General features: G+C 39.6%; 1 protein-coding gene across 2 annotated transcripts in view; it reads right to left on the bottom strand.

Annotated features, from left to right (window-relative positions):
• The window catches only part of LOC119355877 (beta-glucosidase 16-like), a 9602-nt gene extending 1438 nt beyond the window's left edge, over positions 1–8164 (bottom strand). The window contains exons 1-11 of one of the 2 annotated variants that reach the window (XM_037622760.1): positions 7927–8164; positions 7768–7831; positions 4001–4062; positions 3149–3224; positions 2965–3039; positions 2432–2519; positions 2119–2371; positions 1894–2009; positions 599–851; positions 411–513; positions 200–302 (exon numbers count right to left, since the gene is read on the bottom strand). In XM_037622760.1, the coding sequence (XP_037478657.1) occupies positions 200–302; positions 411–513; positions 599–851; positions 1894–2009; positions 2119–2371; positions 2432–2519; positions 2965–3039; positions 3149–3224; positions 4001–4062; positions 7768–7831; positions 7927–8076 (1343 nt within the window). In that variant the 5' untranslated portion in view covers positions 8077–8164. The remainder of the gene's footprint in view (positions 1–199; positions 303–410; positions 514–598; positions 852–1893; positions 2010–2118; positions 2372–2431; positions 2520–2964; positions 3040–3148; positions 3225–4000; positions 4063–7767; positions 7832–7926) is intronic. The other variant, XM_037622759.1, reaches the window with a different exon arrangement.
• Positions 8165–22435: the final 14271 nt, after the last annotated feature.

Below are 22435 nucleotides of genomic sequence, written 5' to 3'. Positions count from 1 at the left end.
AACGCATCTTGCCTAGCTCCGCCAGTGTCAAGGATACTTGTTGAAACGGGCTTTCTTCGTTATGAGGATATTGGTAGATATCATATTATTTCAATAAACCATAAACCTTCCTAAGAACTCTATTTATGGTGACATTGGTAAATGATGTAGAACCCAATGTGTTTGCGCATGATGCAGATAGCAGATGGCTGCACGTCACCTGACTGCTGAAGAGATGCTTGTGAGATAGCCCTGGAGGTAGTTTACTCTTCCAACGTCATTGATCAAGTCCTCCATACTATTGTCACTAAACTGCGAGTAGCCTGAAATAAAGCATAAAAAACACATGATCGTTAAGAACATACTGACTTCTCAACCTTCCTGTGAGTTTACTGACTGCATTGTTAATTCTGGATGCCCTAGCTACTCACCATTTTCGGTAACATAGACAGGCGTGTTCTTGTATCTCTGATTGACATACTTGACGATTAGCTCCATACCTTCCGGAACATCATAGTAACCATGAATTGCAGTCTGCCAGGTTGATCACCATATATACAAACATGTCACAGAGAGATGAAGAGTGTATAAGATATTAATAGGTGGAAGCAGTTCTTACTGGTTTTCCAATTGTCACGCCGTCTCTTTCACCTACAGCTTGCACCAGCGCATTTCCCTCATAAGTCTCAAGGTCGCATGGAGAAGAGATGCAATCCTTGGCGTAAATCGATGTGTAATGATTTAGCCCGATAAAATCTGCGTTGTTCTTCCGTAGCAGCCTCTTCTCTTCTGAGGTAAACTTTGGTAAGTTTGATGATAACATCTCACACATTTCTCTGGGATAGTCACCAAAGAATATCGGATCCAGAAACCTAAAAAATAAAAAGAAATGTTACAAAAATCATAGCACTAATTGTTCGAATTTATGGGCCCTTTGGCCTCTGGCTCAAAGTGGATTGAGCCCAAACATAATTCAGAAATTCGTAGATGTCAAAGGAGTGTGGAAGGTATGTGGATTTTTGTCTCATACGACCTAGGGAGAAAGATTGAACCAACATATAAGGGCATCTCACATGGTCCTTTTGGATAAGAGGTCAAGAAAGAACTATGGTAAGTGTATGGATTTGTAGTTTTTTTTTTGTCAGTTCGGTCTTTACCTTATCCACCCACAATGGTCTAACACACGTACTGCGGTTAATTATGCATGTAATCGTGTGGTTAGTGGGTCGTGGGTAGTGAAGATGTGTCAGTGGTGGTTTCTGGCATCTATATTGACGTTCGTTTTGCCTAGGAGTTATCGGTACGACCCTATAAGAGCGAGACGCCTCTCTCTCTCTCTCTCTCTCTCTCTCTAGTCATCACTCCAAACACCATTCTTCAGTTCTCTGATGCGCTCACCACCATCGATCCTCTTCTTGTCGTGTGGTGGGGCAACCGTACACCAGTAGTCTCCGGACGAACCACGGAGACTAGCAATCTACACAGGTAGCCAGGTGCTAATATTTCTTAGCAGTGCTAGGAGGACTGTTTTACCCTTCTTCCTTGACTTCATCTACGTCCACTACTTTATCTTCATCCACGACTTACTCGACTCCCCATTGTCATTTTCGTGAGAAACCCCGCTGTAAGGAAATTCACCACGCGAATATTTTGTTAGTCGATCAGATTGCGATGTTCTCATCTATGCAACCAGGGTTTACTTCATTGTAGATGTCATGCTAGTTTTCATCCATCTGTATGCCGAATTATTTCTGGTAGGTCCATCTATGTCATTCATATTTATGAGTAGATTATAAAAATTATACTAACGATAGCCATCACATTGTTTCCAACACCAACATGGGTAAAGTTGGTATGAACACTTTCATATTTTTGGAGCATAACAGTGTTACTGAAAGAAAAAAAGGGACTTACCAATCCACCTCGAAGGACAACGCCCGTCTTGCTGCCAAGATATCCTCGGTGGAGTTGGTCAGCGGCTCATACCATTTCATCGCGATCACAATCCCGATCGATCCGCCTTGCGTTGCCTAGCATGTACACACGCATCAAAAACGGCTAAGGCAAAGGCGCCTCTGCTTTTGAGATCCACTGAAATGGCTACCCAGTACGACAGAGCAACATTTCTGTTGGTTTCACCTGGTAATTCTTCTTGTAGTTCTCGACGGCGGCAGCATGCGACAGCAGCATGTTGTGAGCCGCGACGTAGGGCTCCCGGCGAGAGTTCCCACTGTTGCAGGTCCCGAACGGCGGTGAGCAGTGCGCGGGAGGGTAGTTGCCCAGCATGTAGGCGAACTTGGCGAACAGGTTGGGCTCGTTGAAGGTGGTCCAGAACCTGACCCGGTCGCCGAACGCCTTGAAGCACACGTCCGCGTAGTAGCCGAACTCCTCCCTGGCAGGAACGTTAGTTAGTTTGAGGCAACCAGAAGCATGGCATGTGCACCTGACCTACCTGATTCCAGCGCCCAGCCAACTGCCGTACCGGGTCTCCAGTTCTTGCGGCATGTCAAAGTGATGCAGTGTCACGAACGGCTCTATCCCTGCTTGACATTTTCGGCAGTTAGTGACACGCGTACGTACGTTATAGGTTTGCTCCTCGTTGAAGATTACTACTCCATGTGGCAATTTTGTACCAAGGGAAACCAGCGCCGCACTTGTGCAAAGTATACACCCTTCGTTTCATAATGTTGTGCATATAGATTTTTTTTGAAAAATCAAACCTCACAAACTTTGATACAGTTTTTGGAAAAAAATATTTACAGCTAGAATGCCAAGCATGTATCATTAGATTTATTATAAGGAGTAGTTTCATATTTTATATGTTTAGTATTCTAGATATAAATAGTTCTTTCTATAAATTTGATAAAAACTTGTAAAGTTTGACTTTTCAAAAAATGTATATGCAGTGCATTAATGAAACCGAGGCAGTAGTCGAAACTGGTACCATTTCAGAGATGTAGCGTGTGAGACACGGAGAGACTATACCTTTCTGAAGGAGTGCCGTGATCAGGCGGTCATAGAAGGCTATTCCGGCTGAATTAACGCCTCCAAGCTGACCTCCTACGATGATATAATTCAACGACAATTAATTAGCTAAGCAACTAACCGTGACCACTAAACCGCAAAAACCTTATTAGTGCTAATCGTGTATTCTTCTTGGCGTTCATACTTGGTAGGATTCTCGCCCATGAGATTGAGAACCTGTAGGAGTCGACCCCCAAACTATGTATAATCTCCACGTCCTCCTGCTCAAGACAGTGTCAGAATTACGTGAGCAAGCAGCAAGACGCATCATGCATCAGACGGCAGTTACTAGTGATTTGCTGCTTTGCTATCTGGAGTATATTTAAATAGGTAGAACCCACTACCAATATTTTTAGCCATGTAAATCATGCCAATAAAGTCATGCATGCAAGTCATAAATTATATTTTTTGGATTACTCTATGCATACAACGGCGGTCACATCATACATCATGTTAATTATTCACTAGTATTTTTTTGCATTAGATTTTGAATTTGACAGTATATGTGTTGTGCGATTGCAATACATCTATATAGTTGACCTTCACATTTTTGTTAACAATGACACTTTTAACTTCAATTTTTTTAAACGCTTCAAATTAGAAATAAACAAATTACATATTATTTCTATTAGTTTTACATGTTTTTGTAGCAACCATTTATACATTTATTTTAGCAGATTCTCGCAGAAATGCACGGGGCATCATCTAGTATATAGCTAAGAGTCATCCCCATTAATTTATTTATCTCAACATGAAAGCATGTCACCTCACCTTACAACTATAAATGGGATAAGACTCACATCAACATGCAAGCATGCATGAGAAGAAAAAAACCATCACAACATTCAACAACGCATGAGAAAATGTTTTTCATTTATCTATTCTACCTATATACTAAGATATAATAATTGTATTTTAAATTTTGGTTCTCATGTTATCAACCTAAAATTTCATCAACCAATTCCCGCAGCAGTACGTTGGGTATCATCTGGTTTACCATGTAACGATGGTAGTGATCATCCGCTATGTCCCCATTCCGTCCATCCTTAATTCTTCTAGCTGCAGCAAACAAACAAAAATCCAGAGGCAAACAAGTTTTTAATATTTTTAAAAAAAATAGAGGATCACATGTGCGTGTGAAATGCTCTTCTTTCAAAAGCCATGCATGAGAATTGCCCTGGTATTAGTTGATTGACATGACAGCCATGTGTGCATTGTATTATGTAGAGGTCGGATATTCGTGTGGCTGTATCACGTTGATATACTGATGAAAATATCCATTATCAAAAAGAAAAAAAGACAGCAATGACCATATGGTACACGGATAAACAGGTGAGTAAGCACACTATAGCCACTCGCATGATTATCCGCAAAATGTTGCTGCAGTTGTGGCATCACTGTCTGATAAGAATACACATCTAGTGAACAATTAATATTCAAAACCCTCTTGCTAGAGATAATAAAAGATACTCCTATGCGACGCCGTTTCTTTTAACACTTTAGCTATATGCAAGTTGTCTGATCTTTAAATTTGGATAAGTCAATTTTATGACAGTGAATTCTTTTGTCAAGACTCATGTTATTTTTTTTCCTTGTGTTGTTTCATGTCTTCTTAGCCTAATTTTTTTACTTCCCCTGTTTGGGCTAAGTCAATTTCTTTCCTTAAGCTTGTTTTGGACTTGTCCCTGTTTGAGGTAAATTGACTTTTTCTTATGCTGAACTATACATTGCATACTTTTTAGTTCTACATGTTTTCTCCTTTTGGTTTTCTTTCAAACAAAATAATATATTTTTATTTTCTCTAAATTGGTATTTGTGGCATGTTGGATGAGTGGAAATGTATATACACAAGTATTCTACAATATGTGTGTAAATTACACTAGAGCATGAAAATTACACCATTATATGCTTATTCCTTGCATATTTAAAAAGTGTAATTTCATTGCAAAATTGTGTGCAACTTTTTTCACATTTTTTCTGAAAGGTTAACACCAATGTCACTACTTCACTTTTTTCCTACAAAACTTCATTATTTTGATTGTTTGTTCTTATGTTATTTTCTTTCTTTTTTAAGAATAATACGAATGACATTATTCATCCTTTCTTACAAAACTACATTTTTTTGCAAAATTATAGTATTATTTGCTTATTCTTGCATATTATAGAAAAAGAACTTCTATGTAAATTATTTGTAACATTTGTCATTTTTTGTTTTAATTTTTTTTTTTTGATTTATTTTTCCCTTAAAGGGTAATACTAATGCCACTAATTCAGTTTTTATTTGAAAACTTCATTACTTATATTTTGTCGTTTTAGTTTCCATTTATTTATTTATCTTCTTTAAGGGTAATACCAATGCCACTAATTCGCTCCTTCTTACGATTTTTTTTTCAAAAATTCCACTATTATATGCTTGTATTTGCATATGATAAAAAAACACAATTTTTGCCCAAATTGTGTGCAAATTTTGGCTGTTTCAATACTTGTACTTTCTTTCTTCGTAATACCAATGCCACTATTTCAATTTTTTTCTTAGGAACTTTTTATTTTTATTTTATTTTAGTTTTTACTTCAATTGATTTCTTCTTTAATGGGTTAAATAACAAGTACTCTAATTCATTCCTTCTTAGTAAACTTCTTGTTTGCAAAAATGACACTATTCATATACTTATTCTTGCATATTGTGAAAAAGCGCAAATTTTTGTGCAAAATTTTCTTATTAAAGGTGATACCAATCTCACTAATTCACTCTTCCTTAGAAAAGTTCAATATTTTGATTTACTTTTAGTTTTTATGTCATTTTCTTTGTTTAGAAAACTACACATCTATAATACATAAATAGTTCATTCTCACTATCCTATTTCTCTTGATATGCAAACTGTCCACCTCATCTCAACATGCAACTATTCCATCCCAGCACTTATGCCACATCATCAGATTTTTGAAACGCACGCATGTGTCAATTCAGCAAAAAGAATATTTCGTTCGTCCACTGACCAAGCCTTTGATCATCAGCCTCATCTCAAGATTAATTGAACTCTAACTTCGCATATATACACATACCTTGTACCGTAAGTTCCATTAGATCGATCAATCAAAGCTTACACGTACAAGATATATCTATGAACTCCAACACTTGTGTGTAGGTTCCACAATCTACTCAACAAAATATAACACTATGCTTGCTAGCTTGTCTTGTGAACCGAGGAAGTCCGACGCATGCACCATTCAGGCTAGTCGTCACCTGCTATTATTTAAGCCCTCTTGTAAAAGAAAGTGTTTGGCCAAAATTCTAAATTTACTATTACTTAGAAAACTTTATTTTTTATTTTTTTCATTTATATTCATTTTTATCTTTTATCTGATCAGGTATCTCGTCAGTTTATATTATATTCCAGACCAAGCCCAAGTATCTGATAGGATTTTGTTCTATGGTTGCAAAGGACTGAGTGCTCCTCTTCTTTCAATGTTATAAACTCGAGGAAACTGAAACCGAGGAAAAGGCAATGTTTATGTGTTTGCTGCGACACCTGCAATCCGTGACCGTGAAAACGGTCCCGGCATCCAAATCTTTCAAGTCCGACCTAGGGATCTCACTGCTCAAAACTGAATCTTTCAAGGTTAAATTTTTCTGGACTCTAGTATCAAAACATATCTAGCAGATCCCGCAAACCGGTCCGTCCGTCATAATAACGGTCGGTTTACGGATCCACCCTGTATCCCCAAGCCCAAATAGATCTGCCAAATCTGACTTTTTCGGAATTTGTTTCATGGAACCCTGCATCCGCGAGCCCAATTCCTCTATAAGTGCGGGATTCTGCCATCCTTTTGCAGTATCCTCTATCCTTGACGGCAGGAAAATTTCGCACCAACCACTTCCCTCGCAGCCGGCGCCATGGACTCGCGAGCTCGATTCCTGCCAGATCTCACCCCCACCGCCGCACACGAACAGCCGCACACTGGCGGCGCCGCCCGCCGCTTGCCGCCGTACGCGCTCGTCGCTGGCCACCCGTGCAGCAGCAACGCACTAGCTAGCTTGCTAGCGAGGCGCCAGCAGAAGCTCGGCCATGGGCACAAGAAGGAGCTCGACTACGTCCGACGCGGGTGCGCGCCAACAACAGCAGTGGGAGGAGCCTCCGGCAATGGCGCCGCAGCAAGAGCTCGGCCGGCGCGAGCACGACTTGTGAATTGAAAAACCCAATTGTAATTTAGATTTTGTTGTTAGGGCCTTTTATATAATTTTGTCGGGAGCACAACTTTTTTTACAGGATTTGTTCTAACGAAACAAAAGTTGTACCATAAAAACGTGAAAAAACGTTTTGAGGTATCCTGTAAACCGAATTTTGCGGAACGAGGTATACGGATCCTCTATAGGTAGGTAGATAGATGTAACAGGAAATCGCTTATGTCTGTATCTGGCTGATAATTTGCCAGCAGTAAAGTAATCCAGCCGCATGATTACCATACGTGATAAATTAATTAGTAGAGGCATTCAGTCCAGCTTTGGCGGGTCTGATTCATCGAAATGCTTGTTACTCCCTCTGTCTCATAATATAAGAGCTTTTTTAACACTGTGTGTAGTGTCCAAAACGTTTTTATATTGTGGAACGGACAATATTAAAAACACTTATATTATGGAACGAAGGAAGTACTATATACATACGGCCTTGTGAGCCATAGCTATCTCTGTTTCGCCGAGCAGGAAAACGTCGGCCACATGGATCGGAGAAAGATAATAAAGAAGATAAAGGAATGGTCGCTTACGTGTGTGGGTGAACACATCCCAGTTGCTGAGGCCCTTGCCGTCCTCCAGGTACGCGCCCTCGATCTGGAAGCAGAGATCACAGTGCATGCGTTGGAGTTGGGACCGATCGAGCAGCAAGCAAAGAAAGACGACGCCGAAGCCGGCCAAGCTCCATTAACCTGGTAAGCAGACGTCGCGACGCCGAAGAGGAACACCGGCGGGAAATCGGCGCGGTCGAGCCCTCGGGCGGACGGAGTGAGGATCGCCAGCGCCGCCAGCATGATCATGCCAGTCGCCGCCAGCATGATCATGCCAGTCGCCGCGGCCATTTCCTCAAGGTAGCTTAGCTTTAGCTAGAAAGGCGAGGCCTCTTCGTCTTGAAGGGCTCTGGAGTCTGGTCTATGCGCCTCTAATCAAACTTATTTAAAGGCAAACAGCAGAAGTACATGAGGTCCCCGCGTCGGTTTTGCCAAGCCACTAGTCACCACCTATATCGCCAGGTCAAGCTTGGCTTGAGTAATGATCCACATGGTACACGTGAAAACGACGTATCAAGGGCAATAATAGAAGAACAATAATGATATTTAGCACGTTCGCCAGGAGCAAAATCTTGGCGAACGCCCCAAGAACCACTGGATCTCAATCGGACGGTTGGCAGTTTTGGATGTTTTTTACACATAAATTATACTCCTTCCCGCATTGTATTACTCTTCTCCACTACCTATTGGTCCAAGCAACACATTCCTTCATTCGGCGACTATCCGTTCTCATCTGTCAGATATACTGTGGAGTATAAAATGGGACACCACATATCGAACACAATAAGGTACGCGACTATGGCGCACTCCCGCGATGTCCATGTCATCGCAGATACAACAAAGAAAAACACGGTAGTGGGTCGCAAAGGGCTACGCAAGCGTACGCGTATTGGACAGAAACGGTAAAGAGAGAGAAAAAGGAGCCAGTCTCGCACTCTTCCCCGGACGACCTCATCTCGTTTCACAGGTCAACGCAGCCGCCGCCTCCTCTCCTCCTCTCTCTCACCATCGCTAGTTGCAAGGAGCCACCGAGAGGGGATCAGAGAGGCCGCGGCCGGGTGGTGGGAGGAGATCAGAGAGGCCACGACCGCAGTAGAAGCAGAATCCTTGACCAGATCCAACGCTTTGTGCTACCGCGTCATTTTCTCTTGTCTATGGCCGGTAAGGTGAGACGCTGTCCCCCGGGATCGCCCACGACAAACGCATCAACAGCAAGGAGGCGGCAACATCAACACGCAGCGCCCGGTCGGGTCTTCTCCCGCACACCTCCTTGCCAAGCCCTTCTGCTATGCATGGGCCCTCATGGACTCGCTCTTCCTCCCCCCACGACCTCATCCAGGACGCGCGCAATGCTGCCGCGGTCCGCCCAGGCTGACGACAGCCCTTACATAGGCGGATGCGGTACAAGATCGACAAAGACTTCTCCAACGAGTCGCACCAGGCCATCTTTTAAGACATGGGCTCAGGTAGCACCTACGCCACGTTCATCTACTAGTAGTCCTAAAATGCCAAGGAATTCAGGAAGACTGTATCTTTCAACCAGATGCAGGTAAAAATTCTCCCCCATGTCCTTTAGCCGTTCAAGTCTGATTCTCTCAACTATATGCCTGCTTGTAAGAATTCTGAAGAAAAGCGTGTTACTTCTACTTGTTTTGCATAACATACAGTGCTACTGATGTTGGTTTTGTTGTAAAGATTAGTTATGCAAAGCTCTGGATTATCTTTGCAACTCCAGTTGAGTCATTTGTTATGATTTTATTTCCCATAAGTAGTATTGAATATTTTGGCCTTCACTCTTTAAGTGTTACTATTTGCAGGATGATGGTGAAAGGAATGAAAGGTATCAGTTGTAATACCATCGAAGTGTGGTTTCTACACTATGACCTTACTCGAAAGACTGACTCATGACCATATCTATGAGGTGAGTGGCAAACTCATGATAGTTGCATTTGGCAACAAGTATAGTATGACCATTATGCTCTTACATGGCAATATCATCATCACTTAGGTGCATAAACCACAGTTCTTTTAGGTTGTTTTGACAAGTTGGAGCTACCTGAGAATTTTCTGTTTGGTGTTTACATATGAAGGGATTTAATTGGGTAACCACTGTTCTTTGTTTAGTTATCCCTAGGATAAAGCTGATCAAAGATTGGCATTACTAGAAAATATGAGATGGTCACTCATATAACAAATATATAATCACTCATACACAACACACCGTTTCCCTTGCCATTGATGGGCACTCAAATCAGTGTACCTTGTAGTTGTATTTCTATCTTCGCACCATGAGTGTTGTACAAAGGCCATATAAATACTGATGCACCTCAGCCTGAGAAGGTTTGTATCTGTGCACTGCTGTAATGCTGAAATCTCATGGTGTACATGCTGAAAAATTAATGGTTCACACTTTTGGCTTCTTATTGTTGTATCCTCTTTGGAAATAGCTCAAAATTGGTAACCATGATAGATGCTTAATGTAAGCTACGACTTTAATGGGCAGTGCAACAAAAGTACCATAATTTATATACCTTCTGAATAGAAAAAATATTCACCCCATGGTTTATTGGTTATATCTTTAAGATCATAAGTACTTTTTCTTTTTTAGGAAGAAACTTCATTCGTTGCTGCGGAACCATACATAATCGATCGTTTACTTGGTGGGAAGAAATTGACAAGGGTAGCAGATTACACCTAATATAAAGTGGTGGTCCAACTCAACTAGCAGTCTCGCCATATGAAGGTATGTATCTATTTGGTCAAACTCTTCTGAAATGTGAATTAGGCTTTTGAGGCATAAAACTGGATTGCCACTGGATGTGTATATTGTTTATACTTCGTAACTGGATTGTCATTGGATGTGTATACTGTGTTTGTTCCCTCTACCTATTGATCTTTCATGTGGCTTGCAGATTTCAAGTTGTCACTATATTTAAATTGGTGGGTCTAGACATAAAGTTGCGAGGTGGTGCTATGTTTGAACAAACCGTCTCTGGTAAATACATAATGGTGAGCTAGCTCAGTTGTACGCTTACTTTGACAGTTGACTTCACGTTCGGAGCTCGACCCCCCATGCAAGCACATTATTTTTGCGTTCCATGCCGGACTACATCTGTTGTTTGGGCCGCCACTTCAGCTAGGCCGTCTGCCATAGCTAGGTCAATCGATGGGCTGAGGCCCAGGTGAGACACGTGATAACTTTTGGATGTAGCCCAAGCCTGTGAAGGAAAGATCATTTGAAGGAAGGAATTTTAGAGAAACGTTTAGTGCATACATACTATGAGAATCATATTATGGCGTAAGGCCAGAAGCAATCACCCCTTTATTATTAGGTAAAGATAAAGCATGTTTATATTGTGATTTGTTGTGGCTCCATAGAGGCCTTTCTTAAGAATTCAAAGGAAGTTTCTTCTTGAATTAGAGTTGACACTTCATAGCCTTTTCCACAAGTAATTAAATGTTGTTAGTTTTTTTTTCAAAATCTGAATGTTGCAAGATTATCATGTTATGTTACATTGCTGGAGACACTGGCCCATTAATTACCTTACATAAGCTTGTAAGCTAAAAGCTAGGCGAGCAAGTCTGCAATCCGAGTTTAAGCTTCCCTTGTTTAAAAACTTGCAAATTGAGAGGCTTAGCTTCTTGAAAATGGTAGCATAGTTTTGAGGAGTTGAGTGAGATACATGCAGAGATTGCAGACTCCTTAACATACAATGATCTCTATGTTTCTTCTTACAAAGAGTGTTGAGTGCCATGTATGTATGTTTATATCATAACGACAACCGAACTTAGTTTATTTGTGTATTGAATAGGTTCCTCTGCCATCCCGAGCTAGAGGCTGGAACTGTATTAACTATACCCGCATCTTGCCCATCCATGGTATTCTATTTCCTTTTTTAATTGAAGGTGTTGTGATTTCATCAAGTGAAAAACATCCTTTGGTTTTATGGTTCTACCTATCTTTGACAATGATTTTATGCTCTGATGGCCAATCTACATCACCTTTTGTTCTTTTTAACCTATTCCATTTTATAACTATTGGAGACTACTCAACTCTATGGAGAGCTAATAATAGTTTTGCTCTTCATGCAGAGTTCGAAAGATTGTCAAGGTGCTTCTTTCCAATTGATAGGAGATAGCATAACCTTTCATGATTATCAAGAAATAAGAATCCAAGAAAGCATGCAACTTCTAGATGTTGGGTCTATACCCTGTTCCATGCTTGTGATTTTCATGGATGACTTTGTTGATCTTGTTAAAGTTGGAGGTAAGTAGCTTCTTTGGGCTCATACATTTATACGATTCAGTGAGGACTTGTATTTTTATGATCTTGAAAAGAAGATCAAAATTCTTAATCTTTACATCAGGAGTTTTACAGATAAGTTTGTATGTTTTGTTTCTCATTGTTCCCAGGTGAAAAGTGATATGTTTCTTTTGCCGAAATTGCAATCTAAGTGCCCATACATTGTTGATTTCTTGTTGTTCAGTGACATTGATATTTAGTCAAGTGTGTTCTTTCTAAATATGATGTCATTTATATTTATAATGTTATTTAAATTGACATCTTTTGGTCACTTATCCATGGATCCTTTCCATATGAGAGCAGATTTGTGTGATTGCCACCAGTCTTATATGTTTGGTGTTTGAAGCATTGTGAACTTTTATTCGGCTTTTGTTCATGTTTTTCAGAGAATTGGTGAGCCTTTTGTCTATTTCATGAGATGTATCAGCTTAATTGAGCCGCTTCGCTGAACATATTGGCTGCCCATGAAGCTCTTAGCCATTTTTTCGACGATACATGTCACTTGACGGTTTCATCATGCTCTAATATCTTCACTTTAGGATCACTCTCTGAGTTCCTAAAGTCACATACTTATTTTACCCATGGTCATTGTCAAAATACATCATGGTTGTCATGATCACTTTGAAAAAAACTTGGGTAGGTTTTCATAATTATTTTTTAGGAACATCATGGTCAAAATCGTGTCATTAATCAATAATGTTCTTAGTTATGTATGCACGCGGCACACTAATTACCAAAAATGCATCGGAAGGGACTTTTACCTACCTGGCTCTTGGTACATTTAATTACGCCTCATCGCTTGCATGTCCATTTGGTACCAAAATTGCAAAAAGGAACTGGAAGCATTGGCTGCTACTTGTCTTTCCTCTCTTGCTATGATGCTCATTTCTTTCCCTCATGTATGATGTATTTTATGAATGTGCTATGCACATTTGTTGTACAAGTCTTGATACTAACATTTCACAACAATTATTAATATCCCTATTCGTGGCATAAATTATTTATTTATAGAGATTTCTTTCTCATAGCTGTTATATTATGCCCTTACCCATAAATTTATATCAGGCATTCTTATTTGGCAGACCAGGCTGATGGCGACAGCCATTTGGATGAGCAGAGGCTTGCCCTTTACAATGAAGCACAAAGTTTGTCAAACATTCTTGATAATTAGTCGATATATCAAACTATCTAATGTGTGCCTGCTTGTACTAAATGTTATCCGCTTGCTTCCTTGACATATAGATGGTTTTCATTAACACCTCATCTATGTGTAGTGTGATAACTACCATTGATGAAGTACAAGATTGTGAAAATCTGCAGAATCATATTTTAGTGGCTGAAATGTTAGAAGCGAACTAGGAAGTTAGTACCACCAAAAGTAAAAGGAGTGTAAGGGGATCTCAGTCATGAAAATCATATTTCTTAGTTAGAGCTTCCTAGGAGTTATTCGTGCTATTTTTTCATATGATATCATTGACTGTCATTTTTGTAGGAGTAGATATCAGTGTGCAACTTATTGGTGTACCTGCATTTTTGTAGTCTTTCTCTTATCTCCATTTATTTCATTCTACAGTTATGCTCCTGTATTTGCTACTGCGTGAGATGTATTCAATGAATGTGCACTCTACTTCTGTTGTTGTATCTATCTTTTTTAAGAAGCAGCAACAAAGTTCTTCCACTGATATTACATAGCTATCCATTGGCATGTGTTAACTTAGACTGAAAAAGGGTACTGAAAAGGGAGTCAACCTATCAGGCACCACACCATCCCATTTGTACAATATATTTTGCCTTACCACTTTACCTTGGTAACTTATGCAGAGTTGCTCCAATATGTGGGATCAGAAGACTGGAGGATCCAGAGGGTTCGGTTTTGTTTCTTTTAGGAATCAACTGGTAGCGTTACCATGGAAGCTCAGAACATTAGTTTCGACTCAGAACTAAGTTTGAGTTTATTTGAACTGCTATTTATCATCTATAGCTTGTTGCCAGGTGATGTTTGCTTGCACTACGTCGGTATTTCCCCAAAGGTTGTTGAACCAGTAGGAGAACCATGAAACACCACATAAACAACTCCTGCACACAAACAACAAATACTTGCAACCCGACGTAAGAGAGGGGTTGTCAATCCCTCACGGGTAAAATGATAGTAAAAATTGTAGTAGATTGGATAAATATATCTCGCGGGAATGAGAGATAAAATAAATAAATAAAAATTGCAGCAAGGTATTTTTGGGTTTTTGGATTAATAGATCTGAAAATAGAAGCAAATAAAAGTAGACCGTGAAGGCAAATATAATAAAGAAGAGACCCGGGGGCCGTAAGTTTCACTAGTGGCTTCTCTCGAGAAAAATAGCAAACAGTGGGTAAACAAATTACTGTTGGGCAATTCATAGAACTTCAAATAATCATGACGATATCCAGGAAATGATCATTATATAGGCATCACGTCCAAGATTAGTAGACCGACTCCTATCTGCATCTACTACTATTACTCCACACATCGACCGCTATCCAGCATGCATCTAGTGTATTAAGTTCATGGAGAAATGGAGTAATGCAATAAGAACAATGACATGATGTTGACAAGATCTATTTATGTAGAAATAGACCCCATCTTGTTATCCTTAATAGCAACGATACATATGCGTCGGTTCCCCTTCTGTCACTGGAATCAAGCATCGTAAGATCGAACCCATCACAAAGCACCTCTTCCCATTTCAAGATAAATAGATCAAGTTGGCCAAACAAAACCCAAATATCAGAGAATAAATATGAGGCTATAAGTAATCATGCATATAAGAGATCAAAAGACTCAAATAACTTTCATGGATAAAAACATAGATTTGATCATAAACTTAAAGTTCATAGGATCCCAACAAACACACCGCAAAAAGAGTTACATCATATGGATCTCCAAGAGACCATTGTATTGAGAATCAAAAAGAGAGGGAGGAAGCCATCTAGCTACTAACTATGGACCCGAAGGTCTACAAAAGACTACTCAGGCATCATCAGAGAGGCACCAATGAGGATGATGAACCCCTCCGTGGTGGTGTCTAGATTGGATCTGATGTTTCTGGAACTTGCGGTGGTTGGAATTGATTTTCGTCGACTCCCCTAGGGTTTCTGAAATATTGGGGTATTTATAGAGCAAAGAGGCGGTGCAGGAGGCCACCGAGGTGGGCACAACCCACCTGGGCGCGCCTGGGGTCCAGGCGCACCCATGTGGTTGTGCCCCCCTCGAGGCACCCCCAGGTACTTCTCTGGCCCATTGGGTGTCTTCTGGTCCATAAAAAATCCACAAAAAGTTTTGCTGCATTTGGACTCTGTTTGGTATTGATTTTCTGCAATGTAAAAAAGAAGCATGAAACAACAACTCGCACTGGGCACTATGTCAATAAGTTAGTACCAAAAAATGATATAAAATGAATATAAAATGATTGTAAAACATCCAGTAATGATAATACAACAGCATGGAACAATAAAAAATTATAGATACGTTGCAGACGTATCAGCATCCCCAATCTTAATTCCTGCTCATCCTCGAGCACGTAAATGATAAAAACAGAATTTTTGATGTGGAATGCTGCCTAACATGTTCATCACATAATATTTCTATTATTGCATGGACAATTGGACTTTTATTTGGTTCAAAGCAATAGTCTAGTTTTGACATGAGGACTTTAATACTCAAGCATATCGACAAAGCAACCATGTCTTTCAAAATATCAACGCTAAACCAAGTTATCCCTAGCTCATTATGCTCAATCATTGATCCATTCATGCAACACACTCGCATATTAGCTACACCCAATGCCCAAGTACGATCATAGTGCCCCTTAGTTGGTGCTTTATAAGGGAAGATGGAGACTCAAAATAAAAATAAAAATTGCATAAAGTAAATAGAAAGGCCCTTCGTAGAGGGAAGTAGGGATTTGTAGAGGTGCCAGAGCTCAAAGCGAAAAAGATAGAGACAAAACATTTTGGGAGGCATGCTTTTCCTGTCAACAAAAATGATCGAGTAGTTCAATCTTTCCATGCTAGATATATCATAAGCGGTTCCTGATAACCCACAAGTATAGGGGATCGCAACAGTTTTCGATAAGTAAGAGTGTCGAACCCAACGAGGAGCTAAAGGCAGAACAAATATTCCCTCAAGTTCTATCGACCACCGATACAACTCTACGCACGCTTGACGTTCGCTTTACCTAGAACAAGTATGAAACTAGAAGTACTTTGTAGGTGTTGTTGGATAGGTTTGCAAGATAATAAAAGATTACATAAATAAAAAGTAGGGGATGATGTAAGTAAAGAAGCAATAAAGTAAATATAGTGAGTGTCGAAAAGTGGTGGTAGGAATTGCGAAATTCCCCCTAAGCAATTGACTACTTTACTAGAACGATAGCAAGTATTATGTGGGAGAGGCCACTGCTAGCATGTCATCCCTGACTTGGAATTCTATGCACTTATGATTGGAACTATTAGCAAGCGTCCGCAACTACTAACGTTCATTAAGGTAAAACCCAACCATAGCATTAAGATATATTGGTCCCCCTTCAATCCCGTATGCATCAATTTCTATGCCAGGTTGAAGCTTCTGTCACTCTTGCCCTCCAATACATAGTCCTATCAACATACAACTAACCCTATGGTGTGATCCACGCGCGCGCTCATATGATGGGCACCAAAGGACAGCAACATAACCACAAGCAAATTAAATCAATCATAGCAATTCATCAACCGCGATAGGACAACGAAAATCTACTCAGACATCATAGGATGGCAACACATCATTGGATAATAATATGAAGCATAAAGCACCATGTTCAAGTAGAGGGTACATCGGGTTGCAAGAGAGTGGACCATTGTAGATAGAGGGGGGAAGGTGATGGAGATGTTGGTGAAGATGGCGGAGGTGTTGGTGTAGATCGCGGTGATGATGATGATGGCCACGACAGTGTACCGGCGCCACCGGAAGAGAAGGCGAGAGGGGGCCCCTTCATATTCTTATTCCTTGAGCTCCTCCTTAGATGGGAGAAGGGTTTCCCCTATGGTCCTTGGCCTCCATGGCATGGGAGGGACGAGAGCCCCTCTGAGATTGGATTTGTCTCTCTGTCTCTCTCTGTTTCTGCGTTCTCGTTTGCTCCCCTTTCACCGTTTCGTATATATATGGAGATCCGTAACTCCGATTGGCCTGAAACCTTCGCCGTGATTTTTTAAACCAAAAATTAGCTTTCTTGCGGCCGAAGAAGGGCATCAACCGCCTTACGGGTGGCCCACGAGGGTCAGGGGCGCGCCCCTACCTCGTGGCCACCTCGGGCACCGTCTCGCGTGGATTTTTCTTCCGGAATTTTTCAAATATTCCAAAAGTAAGCTCCATACGTTTTTATCCCGTTTGGATTCCGTTTGATATGGATATTCTGCGAAACATAAAACATGCAACAAACACGAACTGGCACTGGGCACTGGATCAATATGTTAGTCCCAAAAATAGTATAAAAAGTTGCCAAAAGTATATGAAAGTTGTATAATATTGGCATGGAACAATCAAAAATTATAGATACGACGAAGACGTATCAGTTCCCAAACAGAAAATAAAGTTTATTCATTTTCCACCATACTTTCACTTTCCATGGCTAACTGTATCCACGGGTGCCTTCCATACCAACACTTTCCAAGGAATTTATTATTTGACAACATAAAGTAAATTCATTTTTATTTCAGGACAGGGCATCCCTAATACCTTTGTCGTACTCACATGCAATGGCAAGTGAATAAACAATCATCTTGAGAATAACACATCTAGCATGGAAATATATCAGACACCCCTACCGTTTCATCAGCGGTATGAGCACACAAAAGAGAAGTTTATTTTGAAAATTAGAGATGGCACATACAAATTTGCTTAGAACGGCAAAAGAATACCACATATAGGTAGGTATAGTGGACTCATATGGCAAAACTGGTTTGAAGGATTTTGGATGCACAAGTAGTGATCATACTTAGTGCAATATGAAGGCTAGCAAAAGATTGAGAAGCGACCAACCAAGAAACGAAAAATCTCATAAGCGAGCATTAAGCATAACTAACATCGAATAATGTACCACAAGTAGGATGTAATTTCATTGCATAACTATCGACTTTCATCCTTGCATAGGGAATCACAAACCTTAACACCAATATTCTTACTAAAGTATAATTACACATCAACATGACACGCATATTATATCATCATATCTCAAAACTATTACAAGGAATCAAGTTTATTTTGTCCAATGATCTTCATGAAAGTTTTTATTATATCCTCCTTGGATATCTATCACTTTGGGACTAGTTTCATATGTTGCTTTTGATAGCTCAAACAAACATAAGTGAAGAACATGAGAATAAAAAATTTCCTTCTCTCAAAATAATTTAAATGAAGCAAGAGAGAATTTCTTAAAAAAATGTACTAACTCTCAAATAAATCTAAGTGAAGCATGAGAGAATTTCTCCAAAAATACTAAAGCACACCATGCTCAAAAAGATATAAGTGAAGCACTAGAGCAATTCCATAGCTGATACATATTTAAGTGAAGCATAGAGAGCAATTCTAACAAGTCATGGCATAATTTTGGCTCTCTCGAATAGGTGCATCCAGCAAGGATTCATGACTAAAAACACAAAGCAAAACAAGCAAAGACTCATATCATACAAGACTCTCCAAGCAAAACTCATAATATGTGATGAATAAAAATATAGTTTCAAGTAAAATACCGATGGTTGTTAGAAGAAAGAGGGGATGCCACTCGGGGCATCCCCAAGCTGAGTTGCTTGATACTTCTTGAATATTATCTTGGGGTTCCATGGGAATCCCCAAGCTTAGACTTTTGCTAATCCTTATTCCTTCATACATAGTAAAGTCACCCAAAACTTGAAAACTTCAATCACACAAAACTCAAGAAAACCTTCGTGAGATCTGTTAGTATAAGAAAGCAAATCACAATTGTAAGCATTGTTGCAAACCCATTCATATTTTATTTTTGCATTATATCTATTGTATTCCAACTTTTCTATGGCAAAAAATCTTCAAAGAAAGCCATAGAATCATCAAAACAAGCACACAACTCAAAGAAAACAAAATCTGTCAAAAATAGACAGTCTGTAGAAATCTGGAGATTTTGAATACTTCTGTAACTCCAAAAATTCCGAAATCTTAGGACAACGTGAGGAATTTGTTTATTAATCTTATACAAAAACAATCAGTATTTTATCGCGCTTTTGTTAAAAATGAAAATTATTTTTCTGGGTGCAAAAGTTTCTATTTTTCAGCAAGATCAAATGAACTATCACCCAACAAGATCCTAAAGGCTTTACTTGGCACAAACACTAATTAAACCACAAAAACGCAATCATAACAGTAGTATAGTTGTGCAAAAACTCAAGAACAGAAAGAAAAAACAGAAATTTTATTCATTGGGTTGCCTCCCAACAAGCGCTATTGTTTTATGCCCCTAGCTAGGCATAGTGCAAAGGATCAAAGTATTATCATCTTTGTTTCCATTTTCCTTAGAGGAGTCATTGTCAGGTGTTTTTTTAAAGACAACATAGAACATCTTATCCATATAGACCTTATCACTATCAAGTTGCTTATCATCATATCCTTTTTTATTTCTGGCAACAATCCAAGAATAGTGTTGATTAACATCATTGAAAACTTGTTGGATTATATCTAAAATAGGGACTTCCTTTTTAAGATTCTCATCAAAGATTTGATTATCCCCAAGCAAATGTCTTAGCACATAATCTCTATTATAAAGAATTTCATCTATCACCGGTTTTTCATGATTCATACCATAGAAATCAAAAATTTCCCTTGCTTCCCGTACTATGTAATAAAATTCATCCATAAAAACAAGGGTGGCCAACTTTTTAGCTTTGGAATTCTTTAAATTTGGTAGCTCAAAAAACAATCTCTACAAGGTAGGATGGGTACGTATAAATTTATTTTCAAGCTTCAAAACTAGTGCTGAAATAGCTTCCGTATAAGATTTAGTCCTTTTAAGAATAGGAGGATCATCAAGACTTAAATTTCACACACAATTGAAAAATTCTTGGATATGTTCTTTTCCTATTACATCCCCCCCCCCCCAAATAAAAGTTTTAGCATCCAGATTGCCAGATCGTCCAATTTTAGGAGTTAGTCCATCAACTGTTTCTGCCATACCGAAATCATTCATGATTGCAAGCAAAAAAGATAGATCTGATGAGAAAACGGCGAACGAAAAAGAGGGCGAATAAAATAGCAAATTTTTGTGAAGTGGGGGAGAGGAAAACGAGAGGCAAATGTAAAATAATGTAATTTGCAAGGAGATGAGATTTGTAATTAGGAACCTGATAGATGTTGATGATTTCTCCCCGGCAACGGCGCCAGAAATTCCTTTTGATGTTTGCTTGAACTACGTCGGTATTTCCCCAAAGAGGAAGGGTTGATGCAGCACAAAATTGTACGTATTTCCCTCAGTGATGAGACCAAGGTTATCGAACTAGTAGGAGAACCACGCAACACCACGTAAACAGCTCCTGCACACAAAGAACAAGTACTTGCAACCCGACGTAAGAGAGGAGTTTTCAATCCCTCACGGGTAAAAAGATAGTAAAAATTATAGTAGATGGGATAAATAGATCTCGCGGGAACGCGAGATTAAAAATTGCAGCAAGGTATTTTTGGGTTTTTGGATTAATAGATCAGAAAATAAAAGAAAATAAAAATAGATTGCGAAGGAAAATGTAATACGGAAGAGAACCGGGGGCCATAGGTTTCCCTACTGGCTTCTCTCGAGAAAAATAGCAAACGGTGGGTAAACAAATTACTGTTGGTCAATTGATAGAACTTTAAATAATCATGACGATATCCAAGCAATGATCATTATATAGGCATCACGTCCAAGATTAGTAGACCGACTCCTGCCTGCATCTATTACTATTACTCCACACATCGACCGCTATCCAGCATGCATCTAATGTATTAAGTTCATGGAGAAACGGAGTAATGCAATAAGAACGATGACATGATGTAGACAAGATCTGTTTATGTAGAAATAGACCCCATCTTGTTATCCTTAATAGCAATGATACATACGTGTCGATTCCCCTTCTGTCACTGGGATCAAGCACGGTAAGATAGCACCCATCACAAAGCAACTCTTCCCATTGCAAGATAAATATATCAAGTTGGCCAAAAAACCAAATATTGGAGAAGATATATGAGGCTATAAGTAACAATGCATATAAGAGATCAAAAGACTCAAATAACTTTCATGGATAAAAACATAGATTTGATCATAAACTCAAAGTTCATCAGATCTCAACAAACACACCACAAAAAGAGTTACATCATATGGATCTCCAAGAGACCATTGTATTAAGAATCAAAGAGAGAGAGAGAGAGAGAGAGAGAGAGAGAGAGAGAGAGAGAGAGAGAGAGAGAAAGCCATCTATCTACTAACTACGGACCCGAAGGTCTACAAAAGACTACTCACGCATAATCGAAGAGGCACCAATGAGGATGATGAACCCCTCCGCGATGGTGTATAGATTTGATCTAGTGTTTCCGGAACTTGCGGCGGCTGGAATTGATTTTCGTCGACTCCCCTAGGGTTTCTGAAATATTTGGGTATTTATAGAGCAAAGATGCGGTGCGGGAGGCCACCGAGGTGGTCACAACCCACCTGGGCGCGCCCCGGTGGGTTGTGCCCCCCTCGGGGCACTCCCGTGTGCTTCTCCGGCCCACTGGGTGTCTTCTGGTCTATAAAAATGCCACAAAAAGTTTTGCTGCATTTGGACCCCGTTTGGTATTGATTTTCTGCGATCTAAAAAAAAGCAAGAAACAGCAACTCGCACTGGGCACTTTGTCAGTAGGTTAGTACCAAAAAATGATATGAAATGATTGTAAAGCATCCAAGAATGATAATATAACAGCATGGAACAATAAAACATTATAGATACGCTGGAGACGTATCACTAGGTATGTCCAATTGTGGAGTTAACAAATCAGCTTGATGTGATAATAATGTATGTTTGCTTTTCTTGTTCAGGAAAGTGGCTTGGTAGACGCTAAATTCGGATCCTGAGTTTTCAGGTTTATATCGGTTGTTTGATCTTAATGTGAGTGCTATCTTAGTTATGAATGTTTTTTCCTGATGTACATGATTGACACTGCATGAATGCCACTTCTTGGTTTGGCAATGAATAATTTGGTGGTCTCTTTATAAGAGGTGTATGCATATGATTTAAAATAGACCCAAAAAATGTTTGATGGGTGTTATTTTTTGTTGTTATCGGTAAAGTTGTATTTTGTTTTTA

Source organism: Triticum dicoccoides, chromosome 2A, assembly GCF_002162155.2.
Source record: "Triticum dicoccoides isolate Atlit2015 ecotype Zavitan chromosome 2A, WEW_v2.0, whole genome shotgun sequence".
NCBI classification, from domain to species: domain Eukaryota; kingdom Viridiplantae; phylum Streptophyta; class Magnoliopsida; order Poales; family Poaceae; genus Triticum; species Triticum dicoccoides.
Note: the sequence above shows the minus strand (reverse complement) of the source record. Positions and strands in the feature narration are given on the sequence as shown.